We start from the raw sequence: 27,667 nt of genomic DNA on the forward strand, positions 1-27,667 counted from the left end.
GGCCTCACCATTAGTGGCCAAAATATCTCGAGAATTTAAAGCTGGAATGTCCGTTGATAGAAGCTTTCCTTTTATGGATACTTCTCCAACAAGTTTCAACACCAACTCCACACATGGGGACCACGTGCCAGTTTGTGGACAACAGGAGGGGGTACTAAAGGGAAGTGATACTGTTGAAGGGATAGAAGTGGGCTCTTCTCAAGCCAATAGGGCCGAAGGTGGGCCTAGTGTGCTGGAGGAAACAGGCCACCTCCCAACAGCTGGAGATGGACAAAAAAAGAATTCACGAAGTAGCCTATCTGTAATCTCCTGGAAAAGGCGTGCAAGAAATGTTCACCAAGCTTTGCTATCCCCTGACAACTCTCAAGGAACTGGGTCAGGAAAGCGAAGAAATAGTGAAGATGAGGAGGGACTGCAGACTCATGGCAAACGTGGGAGGAAAGTGAAGCCGAGTATCGATGGTTCACAGTCAAAGAACATGGACGGATCAGATTGGCGGGGGCTGCAAGGCAGACCCGCCGACCGAAATGATCATCATAAGTTGGAACTGTCGAGGGCTTGGGAACCCTCGAACAGTTCGAGACCTGCGCCGGATGGTGAAGGTGAAGAAGCCCAACGTGGATTTCTTAATGGAAACCCGGATGAACCATAGGAAATTGGAGCGAATAAAACCCACATTTGGGTTTAGTAATATGTTTGTGGTGGATAGTATGGGGAAAAGTGGAGGTCTTGCATTATTATGGGATAATGAAGCGGGTTTGGAAATACAAAATTATAGCCGTCGACATATCAACGCTATAATAAAAGTGAAGGGGAGTGAGAGCTATTGGAAATTAACGGGGTTTTACGGGCACCCGGAGGCTAGCAAACGGCATGAGGCTTGGAGTCTATTGAAGCATATTGCACGGTTAGAACCGGGACCATGGCTGTGCTTGGGCGATTTCAATGAGATCTTGGATGACACAGAAAAGTGTGGAGGCGGTCGCCGGCCCCGGAGGTTAATGGAGGATTTCAAGAATACTTTGGTCGCTTGTGAGCTCTTCGAGTTACGAGCAAGTGGGCCAAAATATACTTGGAATAATGGCAGGGAGGGACTTGATTTTATACTGGAGAAATTGGATAGAGCCACGGCCACGGCAAACTGGGGGGCATTATTTCCATCAGCTCATGCACGTATTGAAATGGCCCTCAGCTCTGACCACAATCCAATTTGTGTACACCTAGACAATACGCACTATGGCAGGGGTTTTAAGAGGAGCTTCTACTATAAAGCAAAGTGGGGTCTGGAGAAGGATTGTAAGGAGATTATTAAACAAGTATGGAGAAAGAAGCCCAACCATGAAGACAAATGGGGAGTGTTGTCTCAAAAGATCAACAACTGCAAGTCACGGTTGACTAGATGGAATAAGGGAAGGAAAGGAAACAAAGCGCAGGAAATTACTGAAAAAAGCAAAATACTGGTTGACATGCAGGAGGAGGAGGGGCCCACGGACAAAACTACAATGAAAAACCTCCAAAGTGAGATTCACAATCTCCTTGAACAAGAAGACCTATACTGGAAGCAAAGGGCGAGAGAATCCTGGCTGAAAGATGGGGACAGGAACACTAAATATTTCCATGCATGTGTAAAACAAAAAAGAAGGAATAGTTTCATCCACGAAATAACTGATCTGGAAGGGAGAACCTGGAATAAACCAGAAGATGTGGACCGTATGTTTGTGAACTACTATACAAATTTGTTCACATCAGAAGCCTCCGGGGACACGACCGTTGGTCTGCAAGACTTGGAGGGGAGGGTGACGATGGAAATGAACCACGAGCTGCTAGCCGAATTTTCTGAACTGGAAATCCATGCAGCGTTGCAACAAATGCCAGCCATGAAGGCTCCGGGCCCTGATGGAATGATTGCTGCTTTTTACCAGGATAATTGGGAACTTGTGGGCAGTGAGGTGTGTCAAGCTGTGTTAACCTCCCTCAATTTTGGTATGATTAATAAAGAGTTAAATTTTACTTATATTGCTCTCATTCCAAAAACTTTAAATCCCATTTCTGTTTCGGAATTTCGCCCCATTAGCCTTTGTAATGTGCTTTACAAGCTCATATCGAAAGTTCTGGCCAATAGACTTAAAAAAGTGTTACCTCGTTTAATCTCGTCAAACCAAAGTGCCTTTATACCGGGACGGTTAATAACGGACAACATTTTGGCCGCCTATGAAACTCTCCATACCATGCATACACGCATGTATGGAAAAAAGGGTTAGATGGCGGTAAAACTTGACATGAGTAAAGCATATGATAGGGTAGAATGGGGCTTCCTGGAGGCTGTTATGAGAAGAATGGGTTTTGCAGAAAGGTGGATTCATTTGGTGATGATGGGTGTACGTTATGTTAACTATGCGGTCCTTGTCAATGGAAACCCAGTGGGTAGGATATTCCCAACTAGAGGCATTCGTCAGGGTGACCCTATTTCTCCTTATTTGTTTTTGCTTTGTGCAGAGGCTCTCAGCTCTATGTTATCAAGGGCGGACATGGATGGGAGGCTTGTAGGAGTTCCTACTTCTAAGAAAGGGCCAAGAATCAACCATTTATTCTTCGCCGATGACAGCCTATTATTTTGCAAGGCGGATTTGTGTCACTGGACGAGATTAACTACTATTCTTCGTTCCTATGAGTTTGCTTCAGGCCAGAGACTCAATCCGGAAAAAACGGCCATCTTTTTTAGTCGAAATACCCCTATGGAGGTACAACGACAAATTACGGATATTGCAGGCATTCCATCCTCGCAAAGGTATGATACTTATCTAGGCTTACCGGCCTTGGTGGGAAAATCGAGGACAAAAGCTTTTAAAGGAATCAAAGACCGGGTATGGAAGAGATTACAAGACTGGAAGCTGAGGTTCCTCTCACAGGCGGGTAAAGAGATTTTATTGAAGGCGGTCATTCAAGCTATACCCACGTATAGCATGAGTGTTTTCCAATTACCAAAAGCTCTTTGTGCCGAAATTAACTCTCTTATGCAGCAATTTTGGTGGGGCCACCAAACGAAGGGAACCGGAATCCATTGGATGAGATGGAATAAAATAGGGGAGGCAAAGACGCAAGGTGGTTTGGGCTTCAGAGATCTCCATTATTTTAATCAAGCCCTCCTTGCAAAACAATGTTGGAGACTATGGAACGTGAAGGACAGTTTGATCGCAGAAATTATGAAGGCAAAATACCACCCGAGGTGCTCAATTTTGGAAGCACAAGTGGGTCATAAACCCTCTTTTGCTTGGAGGAGCATAATTGGTACCCGGGATTTGGTCAAAGAAGGTCTGGTCTGGCGGATTGGAAATGGAGAAAGTGCTCATATATGGGGGGACAAATGGCTCCCAACTCCTTCTACATATAGCGTCCAATCTCCACCAAAAATTCTGGATCAGGGAGCCCTGGTGAGGGACCTTATTGACACTGATACAAGATGGTGGAAAAAGGTTCTTATTGAGGAGATATTCAATCCGGAGGAGGCAAGGGTCATTCAAAATATCCCGATCAGTGTGTTGAACCAACCCGATAAGTTGGTTTGGAGAGGCAATGCAAGGGGAACCTTTTCGGTTAGTAGTGCCTATTATATGGCAAAAGACCGTGCAACTGCTCATCACGCGGAATGCTCTGTGAGGGTAAAAGATAACGAGATCTGGAAGGAGATTTGGAAGTTACAAATTCCAAACTCTTGGAAGAATTTCATGTGGCGTGCTTGCCATAACTTTCTTCCTACCAGGGAGAATTTGGAAAGGCGCAAGATTATCCAGGATCCATCTTGTCCTATCTGCGGTAGGGAAAAGGAAACGGTCTACCATGTGTTATGGGAATGCATCGCTACAAAAGATGTGTGGGGCGCGAGCAAAAAAATATTCCAGAAGAGCTGTTTTAGTGCCCATGACTTTTTACAAGTGGCTGAACATTTCTTTCACAAATGCGATAGAGAGAATCTGCAGATGTTTGTAATTACAGCTCAGAAAATTTGGTTTAGACGAAACACATGGTTACATGAAGGAAATTTTGAACATCCAAATATGTTAGTTCAAAGTGCTCAGCGAGCTGTCGAGGAGATACAGTCCCTGCACCAGAGTCGTGAGGAAAGTCCGGCTGGGATAATGGAGAAATGGCAGAAACCAGAAGAGGGGTGGCTTAAGCTAAACTGTGATGCTGCATGTGATCACCAACAGGGCTATACGGGGATGGGCGTGATTCTTCGAAATCATACTGGCCAGGTGATGGCAGCAAGGAGCTCTACGAAGATGGGTTTTTTCGAACCTGCTGTTGCGGAGGCCATGTCTTTACTCCATGGAATTTTTCTCTGTAAGGAATTGGGCGTTCAAAATCTGATTGTTGAAGGGGATGCTCAGACCGTCATTAAGGCCTTACAGGAGGGGTCTCATACAGGAGCGCGATTTGGCCACATAGTTGACGATATGCGACTGGTTCTTCAGGAGATGACCAGGTGGCGAGCAGTTCATGCCCGTAGGGAGGCTAATGGAGCAGCCCACTCTCTTGCGAGACTGGCTTCTAGGAACGTCATAGATAGAACTTGGATCAATTCTGTTCCAGAGTGTATCTGTGATACTGTGTTACAAGAACTTCATGTTTCTGTGTGGCTGATTTTATCAATGAAATTCTCAAATTGATTCAAAAAAAAAAAACTAATTAGCTACCAAAAATGAAAAAGGTTCATAAGATTATTTTAAACCATAGTTTTACTCAATTACATAAACCTACATGTCCATTAAATTTAAAAATTCATAAATTTTAGTTCCTATAAACTGAAACGTGTTAAATATGTGTTCCCATATATGTAGTTTAAAACGAAATATAAAGGAAAATAAAAATAAAAATAAAAACCTAGATTAATCAATTATAGAAAATGATTGATTAATCATTATATTCCAACAATGATACCACTTCTCCTCCACTACACAATCTATTATGGTAAACTTTTGTCTTTCAGGAGTGAATTTTCTCCTCATAAACAATTTTTTTGAGAAATTTTTCTATTACATTGACAAAAATAAAGAAGTGTTCTAAAATATATGAGCATGTTGATATCTGATTACAGTTATGTTTTAATTTTGTAAACAAAAGAATGTTGTTAGTTTAATTTTTCTTTTTAGAAAGAAAGAGATAAAAAACAGTGGCAGGAATATTGGAACACCCAAAAACAAAAATGAACAACAAAAGTCAATTAAATTTACAAAAGAAAATTTGTAACTTGTATTAAATAAAATTAAGAAAATTCGAATGAAAAATAATATATAAATTAAGGACAAACAAAAATGTAACCAAATGAAAAATACTAATATAACTAAAGAAGAACTATCTTTTTGGTATATTTTTTTCAGTTCCAATGAAATCCACAAATATAAGAAAAGGTCGTGTCAAATAGATTTTTCTTTTTTTTTTTCAACCATCCTTCACATCAGTGGCGAAGCCAGACAATTCATATTGGGGGTGCCGCTAAAATTTTTTTGGCGTCCTAAAATTTTCTCCACCCTAAAAATTTGGTAATTCACATAATATATGCATCACAAAAAAATATCTATAAAAGTTCATAAATATGTGCTCAAATTGATATATTAGAAATGTAACATGTCGACACTATCAAAAAGACAGAAATACAAAAAAAAAAAAAAAGTGTCTAGAACTGCACTTTACGGTCTCTGAGAAGTACAAAATCATCAAGTATAGAATCTAAATCGAAGCTCTCAGCAAGTTAAATCAATCAATTCATAAACCTAAAATTTATTCATGAACCTAAAATTTTCAAGTTAAATCACGACCTCATAAGAGACAATCAAAGTTTATAAACATTAAACAACAAAATAAACAATCATATGGATATTAAAGTTTACCATGCATATGTATTAAATAAGGATTTTTTTTGGTTACCATACATATGTATTAAGTTTCGGTATTATTAAAGTTTACCATACACAGCAACATTCTTATTTTTTTTTTTTGGGCGGAATTTAAATCTTTGAGGGTGCCATGGCACCCCCAAAGGCCTATATGGCTCCGCCACTACTTCACATCTATATATATATATATAATAATAAAGACAGAGTTCACCGCATATTGACATGTTTCACGTGTGATTATTTACTAATTTGTGCACTCACGCTTTATCTTTTTACAAGTAAAACTTTTTTTTTTTTTTATAGATGACCCGTATTTCTTTAGATTATGGTGCACCAACCACCAAGGGTCTCCTAAGGGTCTAGACATGCATGGGTATGTACATTATCTTTTTGAGACCGTGGAGGGAGTTGCATACCTCTTAGAGGAGTTTGAGTTGGTCCGCTTAGGCTTTATGTACTGGTGATACATATACTTAATTTTGGGTTGTTGAGGATCCTGATTATAACCCATTATATCTTTCTATTTTTATGTATATTTCTGATTGCTAGACTTTGATACTTATTATTTTGGTAACCTAGACTTGATGGATGTTGAAATTATTATGCTAAGTTATGTTATGATGTTTTAAGTTACTTTACTGATAGTAGAATCTGGTTATTTACAGTTTTGCCTTGGTTTTGTGGCTATCATGTTTGATTGTAAAATAAATAAATAGACCTTTCACATCATTGTTATCCGATTAGGGGTAGGTGTAACTCTTCGAGTTATTTTCTTATTAAATAAACTTGAGGATGTTACATAGACACTTTGCAGGTTCATTGCCTTTAATAAACTATAAGAGGTGTTACAACAAAAGCACGCAAGAGACGCTTGTTCACTACCACAAATTTGGTCGCACTGAGTTACATTTGTGATGTCCTTTTTGTTGTAATTTACCCTCAAATGTAAGATGTTCTTTTACATTGAGGACAAGGACATCAACTAATGGAACTTCTTGAGATAGGAACTATAACTTACAAAAAAAAAAGAGTTTTGGGGTGAAGTTTTGCTCTAACAAAATCTGGTATTGTAGTTTGGGCACAGTTATAGCACAGCCAAAAGGATTAGACCGTTGAAGAGAGGGTTGGAGAGAGGAAGGGGGAGGCCAGAGGGATAGGATTCACCCTTAAAAACCCACTTGTAAGAGGAGGGTATCCAATAACTTATATACGCATGATTAAGATTTACTTAAGCCATGTAAAACACTTAGGATCATCACATATCATCATACTCTACAGTCGATGTCTACGGCGTCCCACTCTATCGACACTTGTCCAATGATAACCTTTTTCTTATTTGGTAGCTCCACTCACCTATAAATATTCAATGGCTTAACACTATATTCATACATAGTACCAAGACATTTTAATCTAGCTTACAAGTTAGCCCCTCCGTGACTCAACCAAAAAGTCCCAACCCCTTCAATCCCATACTTGACATGACGGTTATTTTTTATACTAAATTATACAAACTTTGAATATTAACTCACCATTAAAAGCCGCTTTTTAAGGATGGATTTTACCCAAGGTTTGTATAATTTAATATTAGAGCTAGCCACCACATCGAGTATGAGATTAGATGCAGCTCGTCGAGTATATGATCGAAAGGTTGTAGCTTTGTGGTCGAGTCACGAAATGGGCAATCTTAGGCTAGATTAAAATGTCTTATGACTATATATGAGCATAGTGTTAAGCCATTGAATAATGTTAGATAAGTGAAGTCACCAAAAGACACAAGGCTATCACCAGGTCAGTATCGATAGAGTGGGCCGCCATAGACGTCAGCTGTAGAGCATGGTGGTATGTTATAATTCTAAGTGTCCAATATGGTTTAAGTGCAATTTTAATCATGCGCATATAAGTCAGTGGACATTCATCATTTGCAAGCCGATTTTCAAATGCGAGTCCTACCCAAAATTTGTATCATTTGCTATCAAAGACACCTACCACGTCAAATATGGGATCAAACAAGTCGCAGCTTTGTAGTCGAGTCACAAAGGGGGCGACCTATAAGATGGATTAAAATGTTTTGGTACTATGTTAGGGCATAGTGTTAAGCCACTTAATACTGATAGGTGAGTAGAATTGCCAAAAGAGAAAGAACTACCACTAACCCAAAGTTGATATAGAGTGAGTTGCCATGGACGTCAGTTGCAAAGCATGATGGTATATTATAATCTTAAGTATCTCACATACCTTAAGTATAAACTTAACTATGCGTATAAAAACTCTTGGGTACCCTCCTCTTGCAACCCAATTTTCAAATGTGAGTTCTACCCAAAGTCTATAATAGTGCCATCCCTCCCCCGCTCCAATTCATGTTGCCCCTCCTCCTATAAATCTACTACCCCTCCAGCCTCCCCTGCCGTCTCTCCGAGAGTCTTATCCCTTTTGGTTGTGCTATGACTGCCCATGCTACAACACCAGATTTTGTTGAAGCAAAACCGCACCCCAAAGGGTGGTGTCAAATAACTCATTTTTATTTCTTCTTAGTTTTCTTTTCTTACAGGGAGAAAGGGAACCATCAGCAGCTTTCGAGGTTGAATTGATATGCATCTCTAATTATTTAAAAATTTGCACAAAGTTTTATTAGTTATTAATGCTAAATATTTAAAGTGACTGATGGCCCACAGCTGTTAGCTAGTGAGACGTCTACAAATGTCAAGCTTTGCTTATGATATATTTTTTGTGGAAACACTCTAAAAGTCACAAATTCATACTGGAAATTAATTTTTTTCTGTGACGTTTGTAGTTTCTTCTATACCGTCTCCTTTCAAACAACTATGAAGATTTGCTTTGGCCATGGCTCCCCCGGTGAGAGCCGGTTCTTTCTTCTTCAACAGGCATGAAGGTGGAGCCCTAGGCTCTTCCCACTAGAAGGAAGTTAATGGCTTCTTCTTGTTCTATTTTGCTCTCCAGTGGGGGTTCTTTCATGAGTCTCTGGACACAATAGTGTTAGACAGGGAAAGGAAGCATAATTGGGCATCTCAAATATTTTCAAAGGGTACATGCTTGAATGGGTTATCTGGAATAGAGTGTTTTCTGGTTGTCCGCCAAAATTCTAAACCATAGTGTTTTACCACATTTGATCCCATTAATAATTTAAAACTCTTTCTTCCGTGGGAAACAAGTCATAGGATCAGTCAAAAAAACAAGTGTGGGAAACAAGAAAGATTCGGATAGCTGGCCACTATTTGCTTGATAAGTGAGTGCTAAGGGCCGTTCAAGCAGGCTGCACTGAGATTTGATACATAAAACATAATTGAACTTCAATAATTGGAAGAAGAGTTGAGAGGAAAAAATATAAATTCTTTTTCGAAGAATTTCCTTCCCAAAAGTAAAATGGCATTCAATTGTTAATACTCCTACAGCATTTACCTCAGAATTTGATTAAACATGTCAAATCTACATATTTTGCAGTGTCCTTGCTTGAGTAAATTACATGTCATCAACCGCAAACTGCGCAACAAAATCAAATATGAATGAGAAAGAGAAGAAAACATAATATATCAACATTGAAGTTCTGGAGATTCAACAAAACTACAAATGCTCTTAAAAAACAGAAGAAGAAGAAGTGTAGAGGATACCTAAATTTGAGATGGGCCAGCAAGCAAGCATGTAAAAGAACTTGTCACTGGCAGCTGTTTGATCATCTCTGGGCTTGCTCTGAACCTGAAGCTCCAACTGAAGGAGAAGCTGACACACTGCTCGCTGACCCATTCTCAACCGGTGGAGGCACACCCCATTTGCCTTCAGATTCAAGGGGCTCAAAGACATGAACCCCCCCATCTGAAAGCCCTAACGCAAATTGATTTGGTTCTTGCGGATGAGCCGCAATCACGAGTGGTTGAACATTAGAGCTGCTGCATTGAGGAAACAAAGGATTGGAATCTACAATAGCTATCACATGTATAGGTCGGTAGAGAGAGCGATTAATTTTTCCATTGCCAAGTAAAATAACAAAAATGATTGAAAAAACATGACATACATAGAACTGACAAATTCTTCAGTACTGGACAAGCACTTTTACCAGTTTAGAGACCAGCTTCATTCAAATGTAGATGCAATTGCAAAGAATTCAGCATATTTTGGAACCTCGGTCTGAGCGGTCCAGTAAACTATCCAGTGTAAAATATTTTACCGAAAACCAAAATTATGTTTCAATTTCACTTTCCAATTTATGAGATATCTTTTTACCTTTTTAATTAAATATTCTAAGGAATTTGCAAAAGAAAATGAATTATTGTGAAGGATGAAAAGTCAGCCGAACACATCATGCATTGCTAGGTCAATTGAGTTCCAATTAGAAGAATTCCTTATGCAGGAAGAATTATTTTTGTCCATTTTTTCTAAAGCTGGAAACTGATCTGAATAAGCCCAAGTTGGCTTGGAGGTAGAGAACTACCTCACGCTAGCAGGAAGATAAGCAGAAGGATTGATTCGACAGCGTAGTCTGAGATTGGCAGCACTAAACACACAGACTGTTGCATCTAGGAAGCTGGCATATACCAACTGGCTATCACATGAGAATGTTGCATGAGAGATGGGAGCAGATTCTCGTGAGACCCACTGGAAATAGAAGAATTCATATTAGAAAAAAATATATATATTTTTTGAAAGCAATATGTTACTTCCCCCAAAATAAAGCACTTATAAATTAAAATACCTGCTTTACACATTCCAGCTTTGTTGTTTCATATATGGCAAGCTGAGTTTCATGTACAACCAGAAAGTGTGTTTGGTCCTGATGGAACTGTACACGTGTGTCTGACTGTGCTGGAGTTCTTCCAGCTGGAAGTTGCAAGTATCTGGTCTTCTGCTTTTCCCATGCATCAGATTTCCATACACAAAGCTAGAGAAAGAATAAGTACCATTGTAAGTGAACAATTTATAAATACCATGAGAATGACTGATTACATCCGATTCAGAATTTAGGAATAATTCATTGATGATAATAATTCACACTTCGATGATCGTTTGGAAAATTCATTGTATCAATTCCGGAGAAAATCAACAATGAACAAGAGTCAGTAAAAGCATTGCATGTCAGAGAAGAAATAAGCATTGATTGTTAGTTGGGAATTATTTAAAGACGTCATACAAATAAGTTCCAACGTCAATTAGTCATTTAATCATATCAAGGCTGAATTTCTGCAGGCCTTTTAGAGAGCAGTAGATAAGGGTTAGCTCTGCCTTGCTGAAACCGAATGGTGGTTGCAGATTCATTAAAGAATGAGATCTAGGTCATTGATTAGTTTGACTTCAATCACAATTTCACAACTAAATCAGGAAAGCAAGACCAATTTGCAACACATCTGAATAGGAAAATTATTACCTGAGCATCCGCTCCAGATGAAACTAACACATTCAGTAAATGAGAAAAGGCAAGGCCAGTTATTCTTTTAGTGTGTCCTTTAAGCTTGCTCTTAACCTGCATCAAGAAAATTGTAAGCAAATAACATCCCAAACCATTAATATTATAGATTGTGTCCATATACTACATCATACTTCATCTACGCGAACATTATATATCTGAATTGTGGAATCATCCATGCCAATGGCGATAATGTTGTTATCTTGTGGATGGAAAGCAAGAAATGTTGCTGCAGGTGGCGGTGGCATGAAAGTTGTCATTGTCTGCAGTTGCATAAGGAAATTGAAATTGGTCAAATGAAAAATAAAAATAAACTTCAAGCTACATAGGACTCATGGGTTACCTTAAATGTCATCATATTGAATAACGAAATCTTTCCTCCAGATGCTGACATTACGTAAGAATCATTCTTGGACAAAGCAAAACAGGGCACAGCCTCTTCAGGACTAGTGTCAGCAACATCATTGGTCATTAGAATGCCACTTGGTGGTTGCCATAATTGAGGTGACACACTGGCAGTCGCCTGCAATATAAAGCACCAAGTTTGTAGATAAAGGAACTCAATTTTCATAACTATGATGAAAGAGCTACTAAGGTTGACACAAGTTTCTTTCACTTGTCCTTGTACCTTGCCAGAAGAATTACGATCACTTCGCTGCCATTTCCAGAGCAGATGAATGGCATTTGATGCTAATGCTAAAACAGCATTACCTGAATTCGTATAGATTAACCTCGATATCTGTAATAATCATGGAGAATGCTAATGAGGATATTTTTGTCAGAAACAAAATGGATCAGATAAAACTTATGAGTCAAATTGGTGTTGGAAGTTCATGAATTGATCAAATACAGAGTAGCCCAATATATTAAAATGAAAAGGCCAGATATATTCAGCAATCATATTGTTAAAAGGGAAAGTGTTTGCTGTTTAATTCTAATTCTGCTATAGACAGATAAGATAAAGAGACAATTGCAAAATAGATGTTAAAGTATTAATTAAATGATTAAATTTACCATTTCCTATCAACATAAACTTTTAGAATAACTGGTGGTTTAATATGGTAAAGCAACGATTCTGAGTTTGAAACTTGTCTCCGTTATTTATTTATCATTTCAAATCAAATACTACACATGTTGTTTAGTCTCACACGCGAGGGGGAGTATTAAAAGTATTATTAATTAAATTTTACTCTTTCCTATCAGCTTAAACTTATGAGATAAGTAGTAAATTTAACAATAAAGTTAATTAGAACATTTCTATATTTTCAGGAATAACCCTTATAAATTACAAGAGGCTATAAAGTTTGAAAGACAGCTGCATATTAATTTATGCTGGACAGCTTGAGGTCCCATGTTTATCAACCCTTACAATCCTCAAGGGTAACAGCAATATCAACCCTCATCAATCCAATGCTCATGAATCGAATCTACTCTATATGCCACTTGAATTTAAATTCCCGTTCTAGTTCCTAGCAAAACATAAATGTTGAAGAGTAACCTTATATAGAAGGTCTGCAGTTCATGAGCATTAAGTGAATAATGACTGTTGATTTCCCTTTCAATTTGCTTATTGACTGTTAGGGATGTGGGCATAATAGACCTAATTTTTCCCAACACTAATTGTGCCAACAGGTCATCTTCGAATCAGTATAAAGTAGCATTTAGGCCCAATATGTTGACTTAATCCTCTTGATCCTGTTGCCATATATGGCATCCGAGTAAGGTTAATCTGAAAACCTAATATTACCTCAATAAATAAAGAGATTCATCACCTACACACTCCCACTTGTGGTATAATGCAATACATTCTTTCAAGTGGAATTTTTCTCATATTTCTTAGTTCAGTATCTAGGATTTCATATCGTATCAATCAGTTATTTTTCTTCTTCTTTAAAGCCAAGTTGGATTTAATCCCATGTTTTGTGCCTTTGCTTTAAAAAGCTCATCAGATTCAATCATTTTCTCTAAATAAAACATCACCACAAACCCCTTCCCTTCCCTTCCTGTAAACATTATATCCCTCCTATCGAAACTTCAATTATTAGAACTGATGATCATTGTCTGAAATAAGACAATAATAACAGAAAGTGGTCATTTTCTCTAGAAATCCACCTACTTTCTCCCGAAGTGTCTAATTACCACAATCAGACTTCAGTTAGCATGATCCTCTTGAACAGAGCAGGGACAATCCCTGTGCTAACTGGATCTTAACACTCAGTTGCTTCGGCAGTTGTGTCTACCAAGAGGTACTGACAAAGTAAATGAAGGAATTGGCTCCTCTCCTTTTGCCTTCGAAATGGAGGACTGGTTGGTATCCAATCATGATCTAATGGCTGTGATTCACCAATCTATCCCTTCTATTTCAAAGGCAAAAGAAGAGGAGACAACCTGTAAATGAGCAATTGAGTTGAAATGAATGCATCAGCTTCTGGAAGCCAAGATGGCTTTAAAAGTGGGATTATAAGGGCATTTCACGCTAAACTGACCAATTAGCATTAGACAAGTACCATTTTTTATTTTTTTATTTTTTTAAAAAAATAAAAATAAAAAATAAATAAAGAAGAAGAAAGAAAGTAATTAATGTTTTACTATATGCTTGGCAAGCTCAGAATACATAAGAATAAGAGTGTAAGGCATTACAGAGATGACAGTCCCCATCACTACCACAAAGCTAGCTTCCTTAAGTTTTGGGGCCTTCAGGGTGTTATACCTCAAAATCCATTATCAGTTGCCAATCAAAAAGCTTATGCAAACTAACAAGAAAATCACTGTGCTATGCTATTAACATCTCTGTCCTATAAGAAGTTTTTGGTCTATGAAAAGAGCAAGGATAAGGTAGGTGCATAGACAGGAAGAGACAGCAGCCAAAAACAGATTCGGAATGCATATGAAGCTGCTTTGTTTGAAATAAGCACTAATTTGTTCGTAGGAAAGAATGTAGCAATTGTTAAGTCAGTTATTTCATAACTCGAACTAATAGGAGATGGTGAATTTAATAATTTAATTTATATTGACACTCCTTACTTGAGGCAAAGTTTTCCTCCAAACTTGGATGTTACATGCATTTTGGACACATGCCAGCTTAAGACACCGGATTGGGGGAAATTTCTTCAACCCAATTTAGAAAAAAACTGTTCCCTCACATGTGAAACTAAAGGACGCATGCAATTTTTTCATTGAAAATGGAGGTAAATTGTAGAGTCAGAATTCAAACTTAGGACCTCTACTCTAATATCAAGTTGAGAAATATGAAAGTGGAAACAAGAGAAAATAAGAGAGATTGTCAAAAAGAGAGGACCCAAAATGAGGGTTACTGCTCCCACTAACATATTGTTTATATTAGCATTAAAAATACAATAGCATAATTGCCCTCTAATAATAATACTAACAATAATATTAAAATATTCCAATACATCAAAAGAGCACAAATAATATCAATAAATTTTAGAGAGGAACACAATACTGCTGAACTAGCCAAAGTACTAAGAACTGCCTTAAGAGTAAAAAAGCGGGATCTCAAACATAGTCAACCACTCATTATGTAAAAATAATCATACTCAAACAAAGTTAGATAGCAAATATCAAACCTTGGTTACTCTTAGGTTTTCAGGTAGCCTCAAGGATCGGCATTGAGATTGTTCATTGATTTCGGTGAGCTTCCAAATCTTGGATTTGTCATTTGATTCTTCTGTTATCCTAGGTTTCACATCTCCCAAGTTCCGAGCATCCCCGTTCTGACAAGGTTAATATTCTTGTCAATTTGATGTAGATTAAAAGAATAATAAATTCATGGTAGAAGCTCCATCTAATATAGACGCGAAAAAGATAATACAATAACAATAGAAAGAGTGATTGAATAATAATTGCCATCTAAGCTATGATGAGGAGAAAAATTATGAGGATCCAACTGATATATATTATATATATTAAAGGAAAGAAGAAGAAGAAGAAGAAGGAAAAAAAAAAAAAAAACATGTGCCACATACCATGCCAGAAATACCAACCATGGGGGCAACTCTATCTGCAAGTCCAGCACTAGTAGCTGCAGCTGCTGCTGCCGCTGCTGCAGCAGCTGAAATTGGGTTTATTGTTGGCTGCAAGAGATATCACATAATAACACAAGATTAGTTCATGCTGGGGTGAGGTGTCACAACAATTACCAATCTGTTAAGGCTACCTTCGTCACAGCTTCTGATGTTCTTGATGCATCATAAGAAAGATTTTCAAATGTGCGTAATAGCCTAATACCATCCGTATTTGCTAAAATTTTAATTCCATTGTCATTGGCAGAAACAGCCAAGAGAGCACCGTCCTTGTTGAACCGGATACGAGGGCTTGCCTAGGAAGTAGAAAAGACAGAACTGAGCAACTATTATTTGGACCCAAAAAAAAAAAAAAAATGAAGTGGTTTCAATTGTTATTTGAGCTTGATGAGCCTACCGGTAGGCCTCCATCGGCTTCAACAGTTGTCAAAAGTTGAACATTGTCCATATCCCAGAATTTGATAGAGAAATCATCCCCAGCAGCCAAAAAGCGGTTCTTAGTTGTATCAAACTGCACAACACCCAAAGAACGCTTGCGGAATCCATGATAGGTCCTTTTAACAGCCCCTTCACTTTCATTCCATTCAACAATAAATGATTCCCCTTCTTTACTTGTCCCACATGAAAAGAGCCTGCATACACCCACAAAAAACAGTTAAAGAAGTATAAAAACCCGATTTAGCAGACCAGGCCCCAACAAACAGTAAAGGTCAAACAGCACCAACACAATAGGTTGAGTGTATTACCTTGTACCATCAGCACTATAAGCCATTGTTGTGCACCAGCGACCAGGAGCATCATAATCAACTCGAGATCCCAAGTTGTCATACAACCATGCTTTTATCTTTCCGTCCAGTGCTGTTGAAAAGATAAACTACCATAAAACAAAAAAACTATTTTAGGAACAAAGACACTGGTATTTGGGAAAAAACCAAGAAAGGAAAGGTATAAATAAAAAGGATGACAAGCTCAAAGCAAGCAATTAAAGCAATGAGAGAAAATGACCAATGGAAATGACACTAACCTGAATGTTTTCCTTGTAGTGAGGACAGACAGAATAAACAGGAGCCTCATGACCTTCAAAGGTATATTGCTTTGCACCAGTAGCAGCATCCCACACCTACAATTACAAAACAAAATTAGCAAGGCATGGCATGGCAACTTTACCTTCAGTCAAGATTAAAACAACCAAAATGTAATATGGCCAACTAACCTTGATGGTCTTATCATCACCACAGGTTATCACACAAAGTTGCTTATTTGGGTGTGAAAATGCAATATCATTTACTCCACCAACATGAGCATCAATCTAGATCAGCAAGTTCAAGGCCAGTTTCAGTATAGCAGCTCAAATACCAAAGACGATAAGAGTAAAAGTCTGAAATGGCAAACTTAATGTTAGGTATACCTCCTGATGCTGCCGTACATCATCATTCCCGTGATAAGAATATATTTGAACAATGTGCCTGGAGTATGCAACTCCTGTAATTGAAAGAGAAAGAATGAATCATCCAATGGGTCCAGTTCAACTTTAAGTTATACATATTTGTTATATTAAATGAAACACTTTAGAATTCCAATATATTAAGCTTACCAAATAAATTACCATCAGGACTCCAAATCACGCGGTTAACAGATACACCAGGATCTTTAACTAGAGCTGCCTGAATTTCATACAGTTCAGTTTTAAATACTCTATGATTACAAGCATTAAGGGTACAGCATTCAAATTTACTGGTACCATTCATGAATGAACATAAGAAGGGACACACCTGCAAAGGCAATGTACATGCACTGAGATCCCAAACTTTGAAGTTCCTCAAAAGCAATCGTTCTCTAGAACCAACTTCCCACAACCCTATGTCCCCAACATTCGTACCAACTGAAGCATAGCACCCAGAACATTCATCAGTCACTTACCAAATAAAATGTAAAACACTTACAGGAAGGAAATATACCAATTCCAACACTTAGTTGTAGTTAAATATTTATATATGAAAACAAAAGGATTTAAAAGAGTGCAGACCAAGAAGCAGAGTTTGTTGAACAGGATGAAAATCCATGCTCATGGGAGATGATCCTTGATTTAAAGTCCGCAAGACAGTCTTGGGCAAGTCATCAGGTGCATTAAACCCCTGACCATGACCATGACCCGGAAATGATACTGGCAACACATTAACAGGGAGATTTACCTGAACAAAATGAACACTAATCAATAAATGAGGTAACTTAGAAAGAATAATATGATTATTATCCCTCCATTTGAGTATTAGAGCCCGCTATGAAAAAGCAGAATGTTTTATGATAGTACATTAGATGCATCCATGCCTATTGATTATATCCTTGTATTCCCTTGTACTTTTGATTTGAAAAGTCATAACAGCCTCAAGATGGAAGTTATTGTGGAGAAGTGGTAGAAGTTACTTTTTCCCCATTAATCATGGGCAAAGATTGTGCGACATCCAAAAAAGGAAATGTGGACATCTAATTTACAAACAGAGGGCCAAAATATATCTGCTACTGTGAGTATAAATACCTCATCAGAAATCCCCATTGATCTTGTTCGTTTAGAAACATGATCAGAATCCCCAGATGGGTAGTCAACAGAAGGGTTAGTTGGAGGAGTCCTTGGATGTTTCAAAGCAGCTATAAAACACAAAGAAACACTTCAATAGTTAAAAACAGAACTATGTACCACATCTGACCTCCATAATGATACAGAGGAGCTAGTTTCCAATACAAAAACAAAAAATTATATTACCTGGAATTGATGGAGCACCGAGACCAATAGCTCCCCCTCCAGAAACGGCCGGATGAGTTACAGTGGAAGGATTGGACATCCAACCTGCAAGTGGTGTTGGTACTGGTGCTGGTGTAGGTTGAAAAGGCTGAACACAAAAATTTGAGCAAATTATGGAAAGACTATAAACATCAAACAAAGTCGACATCGCAGTCAATTTAGCGGTAACTTACCCCATGTGCACTTAGGTTAGGGAAACCCCCAGCTTTCGGTAAGGACCCAAGCAGTGGATTGTTTGCAGGTGATGGAGCTCGTGCACCATTTGGTTGTCCACAAGTGTGATCCACAAACAGAGTTTTTATATCTGGATTTGGCCTCGGGTTTTTACATAGTTGATGCTGCCAATTCAAGCTGTAATTTACACTGAGATATCAGATAGCTGTATTTAACCAAACATTTGGTTGTCCACAAGTGTGATCCACAAATAGAGTTTTTATGTCTGGATTCGGCCTCGGGTTTTATTTAGTTGATGCTGCCAACTCAAGTGGTAACTTGCACCAAGATATCAGATATGTATAACTAACATGAGTGTAAGCTGATGATGAGTAATAATGTCAATGTAGGTTCTCCAAAACTGATAAAAGTGCAGCCTCTAGACTGTGGAGCATATAATTCATACTAAGATTCAAAGACAAATTACAGGAAAATTAGATCATTCTGTGTTGCTTTCAACAGCATTCATTGCATAGTCCCAACTTATAGAGCAGTGTAATCATAAAACAGATAGTTAAAGATTATAATCCTCAGTTAATAGTATTGCACATTCTAAATGCCATGAAATAAGAAAACGCTCATATCAAATAAAACATGAAGTAATTAAAATAATCGCATCAACCAGGCATAAACACCTTGAATTCAGTTCAAAGCAAGTACTCAGCCAATCCATTTAAATTGAATCATATAGGATTCCTTGAAAAGTTACCTTTGGTTGATGAGAGTCCGTAACCTTGAATTTTTTAGGTTGGGGAATTGCAATTTATCACGGAATAAAGGATTTGCTTCAATCAGCTTCTTGAGCTCCACCAACATGATTGCTCTTGCAGATTTGGTATCTCCATACTTGGAAAGTTGCTCATTCTCCCTGGGATGCAACAAACCCATTTTGTGTAAAATTTCCTTAGTTGTTTTCAACTGTAACATGCATAACTTGAACACAAATTTATCATACCTAAAATTCTCCAATGTCAAGAGCTGCGTGATTTCCTTGAAAAGCTCTTCATTAAATGTGGCAAAAACTTTCAGATCCTTTACTAATATGTCCACAGCCTTGGACCGGTCGTGCCTATTAAAATTTACAAGTCCCATCAATATGCAATCTACCACATAATCTCCGAAAACAAACATTCATTCTAAAATCCACAATTAGAAAATTAATATACAAAATTGTAATCTTACTTATCCAATGCCTCAAGATACTTCTGCTTCCTTATCTCAAAAAAGATTTTCATCGAATACCGGTTGTCATCTACTTTAGTGAATCCAGAAAGGTACTTCTCAACCTCATCCCAATTCCCATTATGCACCTCATCCTCAAAATATTTCATATTAAAGAAAAACCCAGATTCCTGTTCAAGCCTATTTAAATAAACAAAGCAATTAATGAGGCAAAATACATAATCAATTATTCATATAGGACTTCATAACAAAATTAATACCCAAAGAAAAATACGCAAGCTAAACACTTGGTAGCTTACTTGTGAACAGTCTCTTTGAACTTTTCCTCATCTAGGAATTGTAAGATCAAGAACACAAGCTCTCTACTAAGCGACGACATAGTAACCGCCCCGTCTTCTTCGATTCCAAACGCACGAAAATCACCAAAAACACCACTAGATCTGCAAAAATCTCATAAGTTACGGAGAAATCTCCAAAGGGGTCGCGTCTAACTACCTTAATTATTCAGAAAAAAGCAAAACAAATAGCATATAGATTCAAATCCATCCCCAGAACCAGATCACTCAACTACCATCCATAGCACACAAAAACAACCCATTTCTGCACACAATTATTACGTGCACTCAGAACACACCAACTTGGGTAAAGTAAAATCGGGTTAAAAAATATAAAATAAAAATAGGGTGATTTTTTTTTTTTTTTTTTTTGAGGATCACAGATAGAAAGAAAGCTGCTTTTAGACCATGTGGGTATCAAAGATGCAAAAGCAAAAACCTCCCCAGAAAACAAAGAAAAACTCAAAAAAGCTAAATACTTAAAAGTAAAATATTCCAAATTTCAGAAACACAGAGAGAACCGAACGAAGCCCTTACCTTAAAGAACCGAAGAACACAAACGCAGGCAGAACGCAGAGAGCTAAGAGAAGCTTTCTCTCTCTATAAATGGACTGGTATTACTCTCTCTTTCTCTCTCTCAAACTTTCTCTCTCCAGAAATTTATATAATGAGACATTGAACTCGCTGAAATGGGTTTTTTTTTATAGGAGGCAGACAGATAAAGGGGGGGGATAATCACAACTGCTTATCACTTTGATAAGCCATAGAACATCCGATCAGTTCTGTGATACGTTATAGTAGTTATGTATAAGTACAATTAACGTCGGCCCCACTTAGCCGGCTAACACTTTGTCGAGGTCATCGGCTTGGAATCTCTAGCTGACAGCTGTCCTTCAGCTTGGGTTGGACCAAGACTTAAGAGGAATACTCAGGTAGGCACGCCTTGTATGGCTGTTCCTCATATGACCGTAGATTTTCAAAATTCTGATTTCGATCTATTTTTTAATATTCATCGCACGGTGGAAAAAAAAGAAAGAGGAACGCCTGAGAAGGAGGTTAGAATATCCGAGAAAGCGATCTTTACTCCCGTCTCAGATCCCTTAGGAAACGACAAGCTTTCTCGGACCGGTCCCCTAACCTTTGACCCCGGAAACGAAATATTATTACGTTACTTGCCATTAGTCGACTCATGGATATGTGGGGGGTAGTTGTACTAAACTACACTTATTATATATCACGTGATACAGTAAAACCGCCCATGATTGCGATACGAAACGATAAATTGGATGTTAAGGAAAAGTTACTTTCTCGGGGAGTGAGACATTAATGAATTCGTTTGGCAGAATTGGGATCCGTGACAATTTCATGTTCAAATTAGTAAGGAGTTCTCAAGAAAAAGTCATATCCAATTTAATTTTTCTTATAAATAGTTGAATACTTCAAAATTTATTTAAATAATTAAATTATATATAATTTTTTTTATTAATATCTAAATTATTAAGTAAATAATTATTGTTAATTCCGATATGGTTTAGCAACACTTTTTTTTTTTTTTTTTGGGAGTAATGCTATTTAGTTAGATTTTTATACGATTGAAAATCAACCTTTAGATCAATAAAGATTTATAAAAAGAAAAGCTGTCACATCATTATAATTGTATAAGAATTTATTAAATTTTTTTTTAAAAAAGTAATTTTATACTTTTCAAGAAAAAAAATAAAATATTAACAACCAATATAAAATGCAATAATAATAAAAGAAAAAAATCCTCTGGAAAGTTATGACAATCAAACTTTTATTGTGATGGGGTTTGAAAATAATTAAAAAAAAAAAAAAAAAAAGAAATTGGAAGGTTAGAATTAAATGAAAGGAATTAATATAGTAAGTGGTGGCGTTGTCTGGTCAGAGTTTAGCGTGGGGTTGTCTTCTGGTGGCAAGTAAGAGCTCTCTCTCGTTTCACGTAATGGGATTTATGTGGAGGCCCCACCAATCACTTTGTAACATAAATGCAACCAAAACTTTATCTTTAAACAAATACCTACTAGCAATAATGCATGGATATTGCCCATGAGACTCTTTTTTTATTCTTTTTTTTTTTTTTTTTTGTGGGGGGGCTTTTACGTATATATATTCATGGTCTAATTAGAAAATGTTAAATTGATCCCAGGATTCAAATTTTTTTTTAATTAAATTATTAGTGGGATATATAGGATAAATTAAATGTACGTGGATTAAAACAATATAATTCTATGATTAATTATGTGTATGCAGCTTTTCTTTGTTACCTAAAAGACAAATACCATTTCATTGATTGGACAATAAGTATGGACAAGGACAACAATATAAAAGCGTGCAATTTAGGCAAAACGTCATTAATCTCCTTGAATTTTTATTTTATATTAAATATTTAGAGAATAATTCAAGGATTTTTTTTTTTTTTTCCCTGGTGAAAAGATAAGGGAAGAAATTAGACTTCCTTTAATGTTTATTGCGATCAATTATTTATTAAAAAAAAAATCAATTTACTCAAAATAGTTGGAATTTGAGCTTTTATAGAAGCTTTGATTGCTAACCAAACAATAATAAGCCCTCCAGAGTTGCGTATATATATATATATATATATTATATATATAATAGAGAAACGTGATGAAAAAGAGAAAAAAAGAAAAAGGTGATATTTTTTTTTCGGGTAAAAAAGGAAAGATTCTGGTGTAAAAGAGGGCAACAATTTACGGTACAGAAAGAGATGCTCACGCGCGAAAAAGTGAGGTGGCGTGCACGAGCCAGTGACAGGAGAACAAAGTGGGCGTGCGACAGTGTTGTAAGGGTGGGCCCCACGCATTTGCTGAAGTCAGAGCATATGTTGATAAAAAGGAAGGAGCCAAGGGTTATACGCTTCTTCTGTGTGTGTCTTAGTTGGGTCAGTGTGTCTGCCCGTGCTCGGATCCGTCAGTCAGCGCGTGGATATCACAGCTGTGCACTTTTGAGATCTGGGATGTGGAAATTACCAGGTGGGGCCATTGTTTGTGCTGACCGTACGTTGGTATAAAAAGCTTCTTCTTTTTCTTTTTTCTTTTTTTTTTTTTTCCTCGATTTTAAATTCCTAGGTTGCATTATTCTCAACATTTCCTACTTTCTAAAACAGTGGTACTATTTTCTCTCTCTTCTGTTCTTTCTTTTTGTTTTCTTTGATGACATTAATTACACCAAAAATTGTTGTTGGTGGTATTATGAAACATATTATAGTGCTGTTTAGTAGTGCTTTTTAACCTTTAAGTTAAAAAGATGTCTTTGATGTGACGTCAAGATAAAATTAGTTTTAAATATTTTGTATATGAAGTTGTTTGTTAGCATTAGCATTATCTTAAATGTTCACTTCTAAGCATTATTATTATTAGTAACTTTATCAAATTTTACTAAGCAAAATAATTAAAAGTATATTTTTCTATATTTTAACTATTCACTTTTTTGGAACATCACCAACAACCTCATTAGTCACCATTTTAACAATTCACTTTCACTGTTTCAGCTAAATATTCTCTTTCAAAGATTTGTTTATTATTTTTTTAACTAGAAAGAGAAACATAAAAGAAAAAATGGGAAATAGAAACCATTTTTTTATTAATTTGGTGAGTGAATAGTACTCACTATTTTTTTTTCTTACTATTTAATAGTGAATACTATTCGCTAACTATTTTTTTTTTGGTCAAATTGGTGAGGCTGAAAATGAAAGTTTTAAGGCTTTTTAACCAAATTGGCTCACCAAAATAACAAACAAAAAAAAAAGTTTTGGTGAGGCTGCAAATGGTGCTCTAAGTACTCATTATCTAACGTCAAAATGAAAATTACCATCAAATGAAAAATCATGTAGCATTCAATAGTAATTTTCATTACTATGTTAAGAAGTGTGAACTTAGAAGTATGTGTAGCATTTCTCTTTTTTCTTTTGTTAAAAAATAAAAAAGCAAACCCAAAAACATTAACAAACGAATTCATATCGTTGTAATCCTAAAAAAGTTATTTACACTCATAATCGCTATTCCAATAAATAAGTCTATGATAAGTGGTGCATTTGCAACTTTTTGCTAATGGGTTTAGATAGGTGTTTTTAATTTTTTATTTGAAAAAGTATTATGATATAATATAAATATGAAAATTGTTTTTATGTTTGAATTGTTTGTTAATATATTTATAAGTCAAGCTCTAGCTGTTTATGACTATCTTAGTTCACTAATTAACAGCCATGCAAATAGCTCTAACATATATGGATGTATAGAAAATAGAAAGGATAAGAAGCAATTGATTTTTTTTTTTTTTTTTTTTTTTGAGGGTTGGGTTTTCTATGATTGGAGAGCGTCTAGCAGTGTAGGTGAAAAAGTTAGAAGCTGATCAAGTTTCTTTTATTAGGTAGGACATTCACATTGCTATACGTGTAAAGGTTGTTTTGTTAGATAAGTGAGGCTACCAAGAGGATAACAATCTAATCTTTATCTTTTTTTTTTTTTGTGCGATGGCTGAAATGCTCCAAACTAGAGTGTCATCTTTCTTGGTGATGACTTCTGCTACAAAAAAAAACTTGTAATCTCTATCAGCTATGGTGTCATGCACTAACAAAACCAGTAGTACAAGCTTAGTATTTTGTTAGCACAAATGAAACAAACATGAGAGAGAGAGAGAGAGAGAGAGACAGATTAATAGCATATGATATGACACATGTTTCTTGACACTTCGAACGAAGTTTTCAATATTCATGGACCACTTAATTAATCTTTTCCAAGAAGTTGCAGCAAATTCAAATATGATTTGAAAGCAAACCCAATGGTTTAAGGCATCCCTTTCCAACCCACTTATAGTGTAACATTTCGGTCCCACATTGAAAGATGAGTAGTCTACCTAAAATGAGTGGCTTATAAAGGCATTGATAGATGTTAAATCTCATATTACTTATTTATTAGCTGAAACTGAAATTTATAATTAATTAAAAAAAAAATCTCAATTGATTAGTTTTTTTGGGGTGATACCGCAGATGTGATTATCACTTTCTTTATGTCATTATATAAATGATGACAGAGCACTTAGTAACACCATGTGGGACGTCAGGAAAAATAAGTAGCACACATAAAATAAGTGGTTTATAAAGACACTCATAAATGCTAAGTTCGGCCGCACTGCTTACTTACAATGTGAAACTAAACGTTTATAAGTAATTTTAAGAAAGTTCTAAATTGATTAGTCTTTTATAGAGCTTTTCAAAAAAAAAAAAAACTACTTGCATTAAAAAAATGAATTATGAATAGAGGGCTTGCTTGGTTACATCTAGTTCTTCCAGTACTTACCCTGTTCATATATATGATTTGGACAGCTGAAATAACAAGGCATATATCGGACAAAGAGGGGACCAGGTTTCATATTATTATTTTATTTTTGGTAATATACATTGAATGCAAAGTCAAGTTTTTATTTTTTTTGCTCAATATATTAATTGCCGACGCTAAACGTATGAAGGATGATGTTAAACAAACAAAAGGAATATTGTTGATAAGTTATGAAATAAGAACCCAATTACATGTCATGTTGAAGTTAACTCTTCGATCAGTATCTAATTCACACGTACAAAAAAAATATGACAAATTTCATCTACCCTTAATGTTTTGGTACGTTTGTAATTATATTTTTAAAGTCTAAAAAGTTACAATATAGGCAGGTTCTCATGTTTTAAAAATTTGATAGTCAAGTCAAACCGTTAATTAATACATGAAATGTCTCTTATACCCCTTAAACATTTATAAAAATACAAAACTTCACCACCCTAATTAAAAATTAAAAAAAAACGACAACAACAACATGAAACAGCTTGACCCGCATAAGGCTGGCCAAGGAGCGAATCTTTTACCAAAAAAAAAAAAAGAAAAAAGATGAGTGTTTTTGGTGTCCTCCGTTAAGATAGGGATGATGTAAAATTTGAAAACATGGGAACCAGAAAAATGCAATTTTTTATATTTAATTTTAAGGGTATGATTATAAAAGTGTCAGAGGGTAAGCGAAGTTATTGCAAAAATAAAAAATTATTGTCTTTCTTTCTTTCTTTTTTTTTATTTATTTAGTGTAAGTGTGATATTACATCATACCTTGTAAATTTGTTATTCCTCTGATGATATGGTGAACCCAGAGGTGCTAGAGGCTGGTGAAGGAAGCAATTAAAGAAAACAAAAACAAAAACTCATATTTCTATCATGTGGTAGTGGTGCATGGAATCACAGGCTCAGTACTTTGTGCATATTAGTGGCTTCTAGGGCCAGCGTACGTGTGAATTATATGTGTACAGCTCACATCCAAAACTCACTGTTTCCTGCTTTTATCCAAGGAGCCCCCCCATATAGAATGGCCAATGGCATCTTAAACAGTCATTTTTTCTTGATATTTATATATATTTGTCCATCTCTGGGAAATTTCTCCCTTTAACTTTTTAGATGATGAAACATGTACCTCATCAATACAGTAACACATTCTTTGTCTTATATTTATAGATGCATTGACCCACTTTGAGTGTCTTTTAATTGGTTTCATAATTGTCACATTAATTTTCTTTTTTCTTTTTTTTGTCAAATGGTATAATTTTTATCATCAATGACGGCGGTTAAGTGGTCTCAAGGCAATTCTTATATAGTTATAGGGAGTGAGTTCAAATCCCGTGATGAAAATTACTCATTCTTGATTAATGTTAATCACCTTGAGTTCCACTGATGTCTTGGTGGAGCTGAGTCAGACTATAGTTAAATTGATCTTGAAAAAGTGCATGCGATTCTTCGTTGTCTACTATGCTCTTCTTGAGCAATTTTTAGTAGATATAAAGTGCTACTGTGGTAACGCTCAAGCAAAATAGCAATAGTTGATCACCTCCTCCTACCTTTCTTAATTAGAAAAACGAGTAAAGTTTTAAGACTTTGATCCCAAGTATTCACCATCATCTTTTTGTAAATATGTAGCAGTGGTGGGATTTGGGGACCATTTTTGAAAGATTAAGAATGTGGCAAAGCCCAAAATCACCTGATCAAGTGTCATGTAATTCTTTTTCCAGCCAATGTACAGCATCCTCTTCACAAGTAGCCATCACCTTATCACAAGCCAAGCCTAATAGGACACAACCCTTCAGTCATAATTGATTGCTTCTGCACAAAACAAAAAATTATTTTCTGATCGATTGAGACACCTTAAAATTAAGAAAAAGAAAGGTGTTGATAATGCCAACCATTGACAGAGAGAGCTTTCATGGAAACTCATTTTGAAAGGGACTACTTATCTTGGGGCCTTGTTATATTGCTCCATATTTTTCCCAATTATAGCTTATTTTTACTCGACGCAACCAATGAAAAGGAAACTTTTCATTGTATCCTTAAAGTAATTTTTGCAACCGCCAAATGATTTATCTCATTAATATTATAACTTGACCTTTTCCTTTTTTTTTTTTTTTCATATATATGTCAATTTCATTTTCTTTTTGGGTGGTGGACAACACCCACGGGTAGCTTTATTTGGATTATTATTTATGAATCTTGATCCACTTGTCTACTCCAAAGCTTACGCGTAATGAAATCATATAAAAGTGGTAGGCCACGAGTTCTAGCTATAATACAAACTAACTTGACACGACTAACATCACACATAATTATCATGTTAAACGCATAAAAGCATACGCTTTCAAAATGAGTAATACTATGTATTATAATTCTATCCGACATTTATCTAACACTGTTAATATTATTAGAGGAAAGTTGGATAGAATTATA

The 27,667-nt window shown here is 36.3% G+C and overlaps 1 protein-coding gene across 3 annotated transcripts; it reads right to left on the minus strand.

Moving 5' to 3' along the window:
- Positions 1 to 8,918: 8,918 nt before the first annotated feature.
- On the minus strand, positions 8,919 to 20,551 carry LOC132186118 (protein TOPLESS). Of its 3 annotated transcripts, XM_059599939.1 has the most exons (28): positions 20,418 to 20,550; positions 19,845 to 19,985; positions 19,546 to 19,725; positions 19,319 to 19,432; positions 19,073 to 19,231; positions 18,324 to 18,501; positions 18,112 to 18,238; positions 17,887 to 17,996; positions 17,377 to 17,542; positions 17,123 to 17,232; positions 16,945 to 17,014; positions 16,759 to 16,832; positions 16,564 to 16,659; positions 16,375 to 16,470; positions 16,097 to 16,224; positions 15,748 to 15,982; positions 15,485 to 15,646; positions 15,294 to 15,401; positions 14,895 to 15,041; positions 11,936 to 12,046; positions 11,651 to 11,830; positions 11,442 to 11,570; positions 11,269 to 11,364; positions 10,600 to 10,785; positions 10,339 to 10,502; positions 9,521 to 9,796; positions 9,312 to 9,392; positions 8,919 to 9,170 (listed from the first exon to the last, which is right to left on the minus strand). In XM_059599939.1, exons 2-26 carry the CDS (start codon positions 19,922 to 19,924, stop codon positions 9,583 to 9,585), a joined length of 3,420 nt encoding a protein of 1,139 aa, XP_059455922.1. In that variant the 5' UTR covers positions 19,925 to 19,985; positions 20,418 to 20,550; the 3' UTR covers positions 8,919 to 9,170; positions 9,312 to 9,392; positions 9,521 to 9,582. The 3 variants fall into 3 exon arrangements, with proteins under 3 accessions (XP_059455922.1, XP_059455923.1, XP_059455921.1); XM_059599940.1 differs by lacking the exon at positions 8,919 to 9,170 and having other exon boundaries at positions 9,230 to 9,392; positions 9,521 to 9,793; positions 20,418 to 20,551; XM_059599938.1 differs by lacking the exon at positions 8,919 to 9,170 and having other exon boundaries at positions 9,230 to 9,392.
- Positions 20,552 to 27,667: the final 7,116 nt, after the last annotated feature.

This window comes from Corylus avellana, chromosome ca7 (genome assembly GCF_901000735.1).
Source record: "Corylus avellana chromosome ca7, CavTom2PMs-1.0".
NCBI classification, from domain to species: domain Eukaryota; kingdom Viridiplantae; phylum Streptophyta; class Magnoliopsida; order Fagales; family Betulaceae; genus Corylus; species Corylus avellana.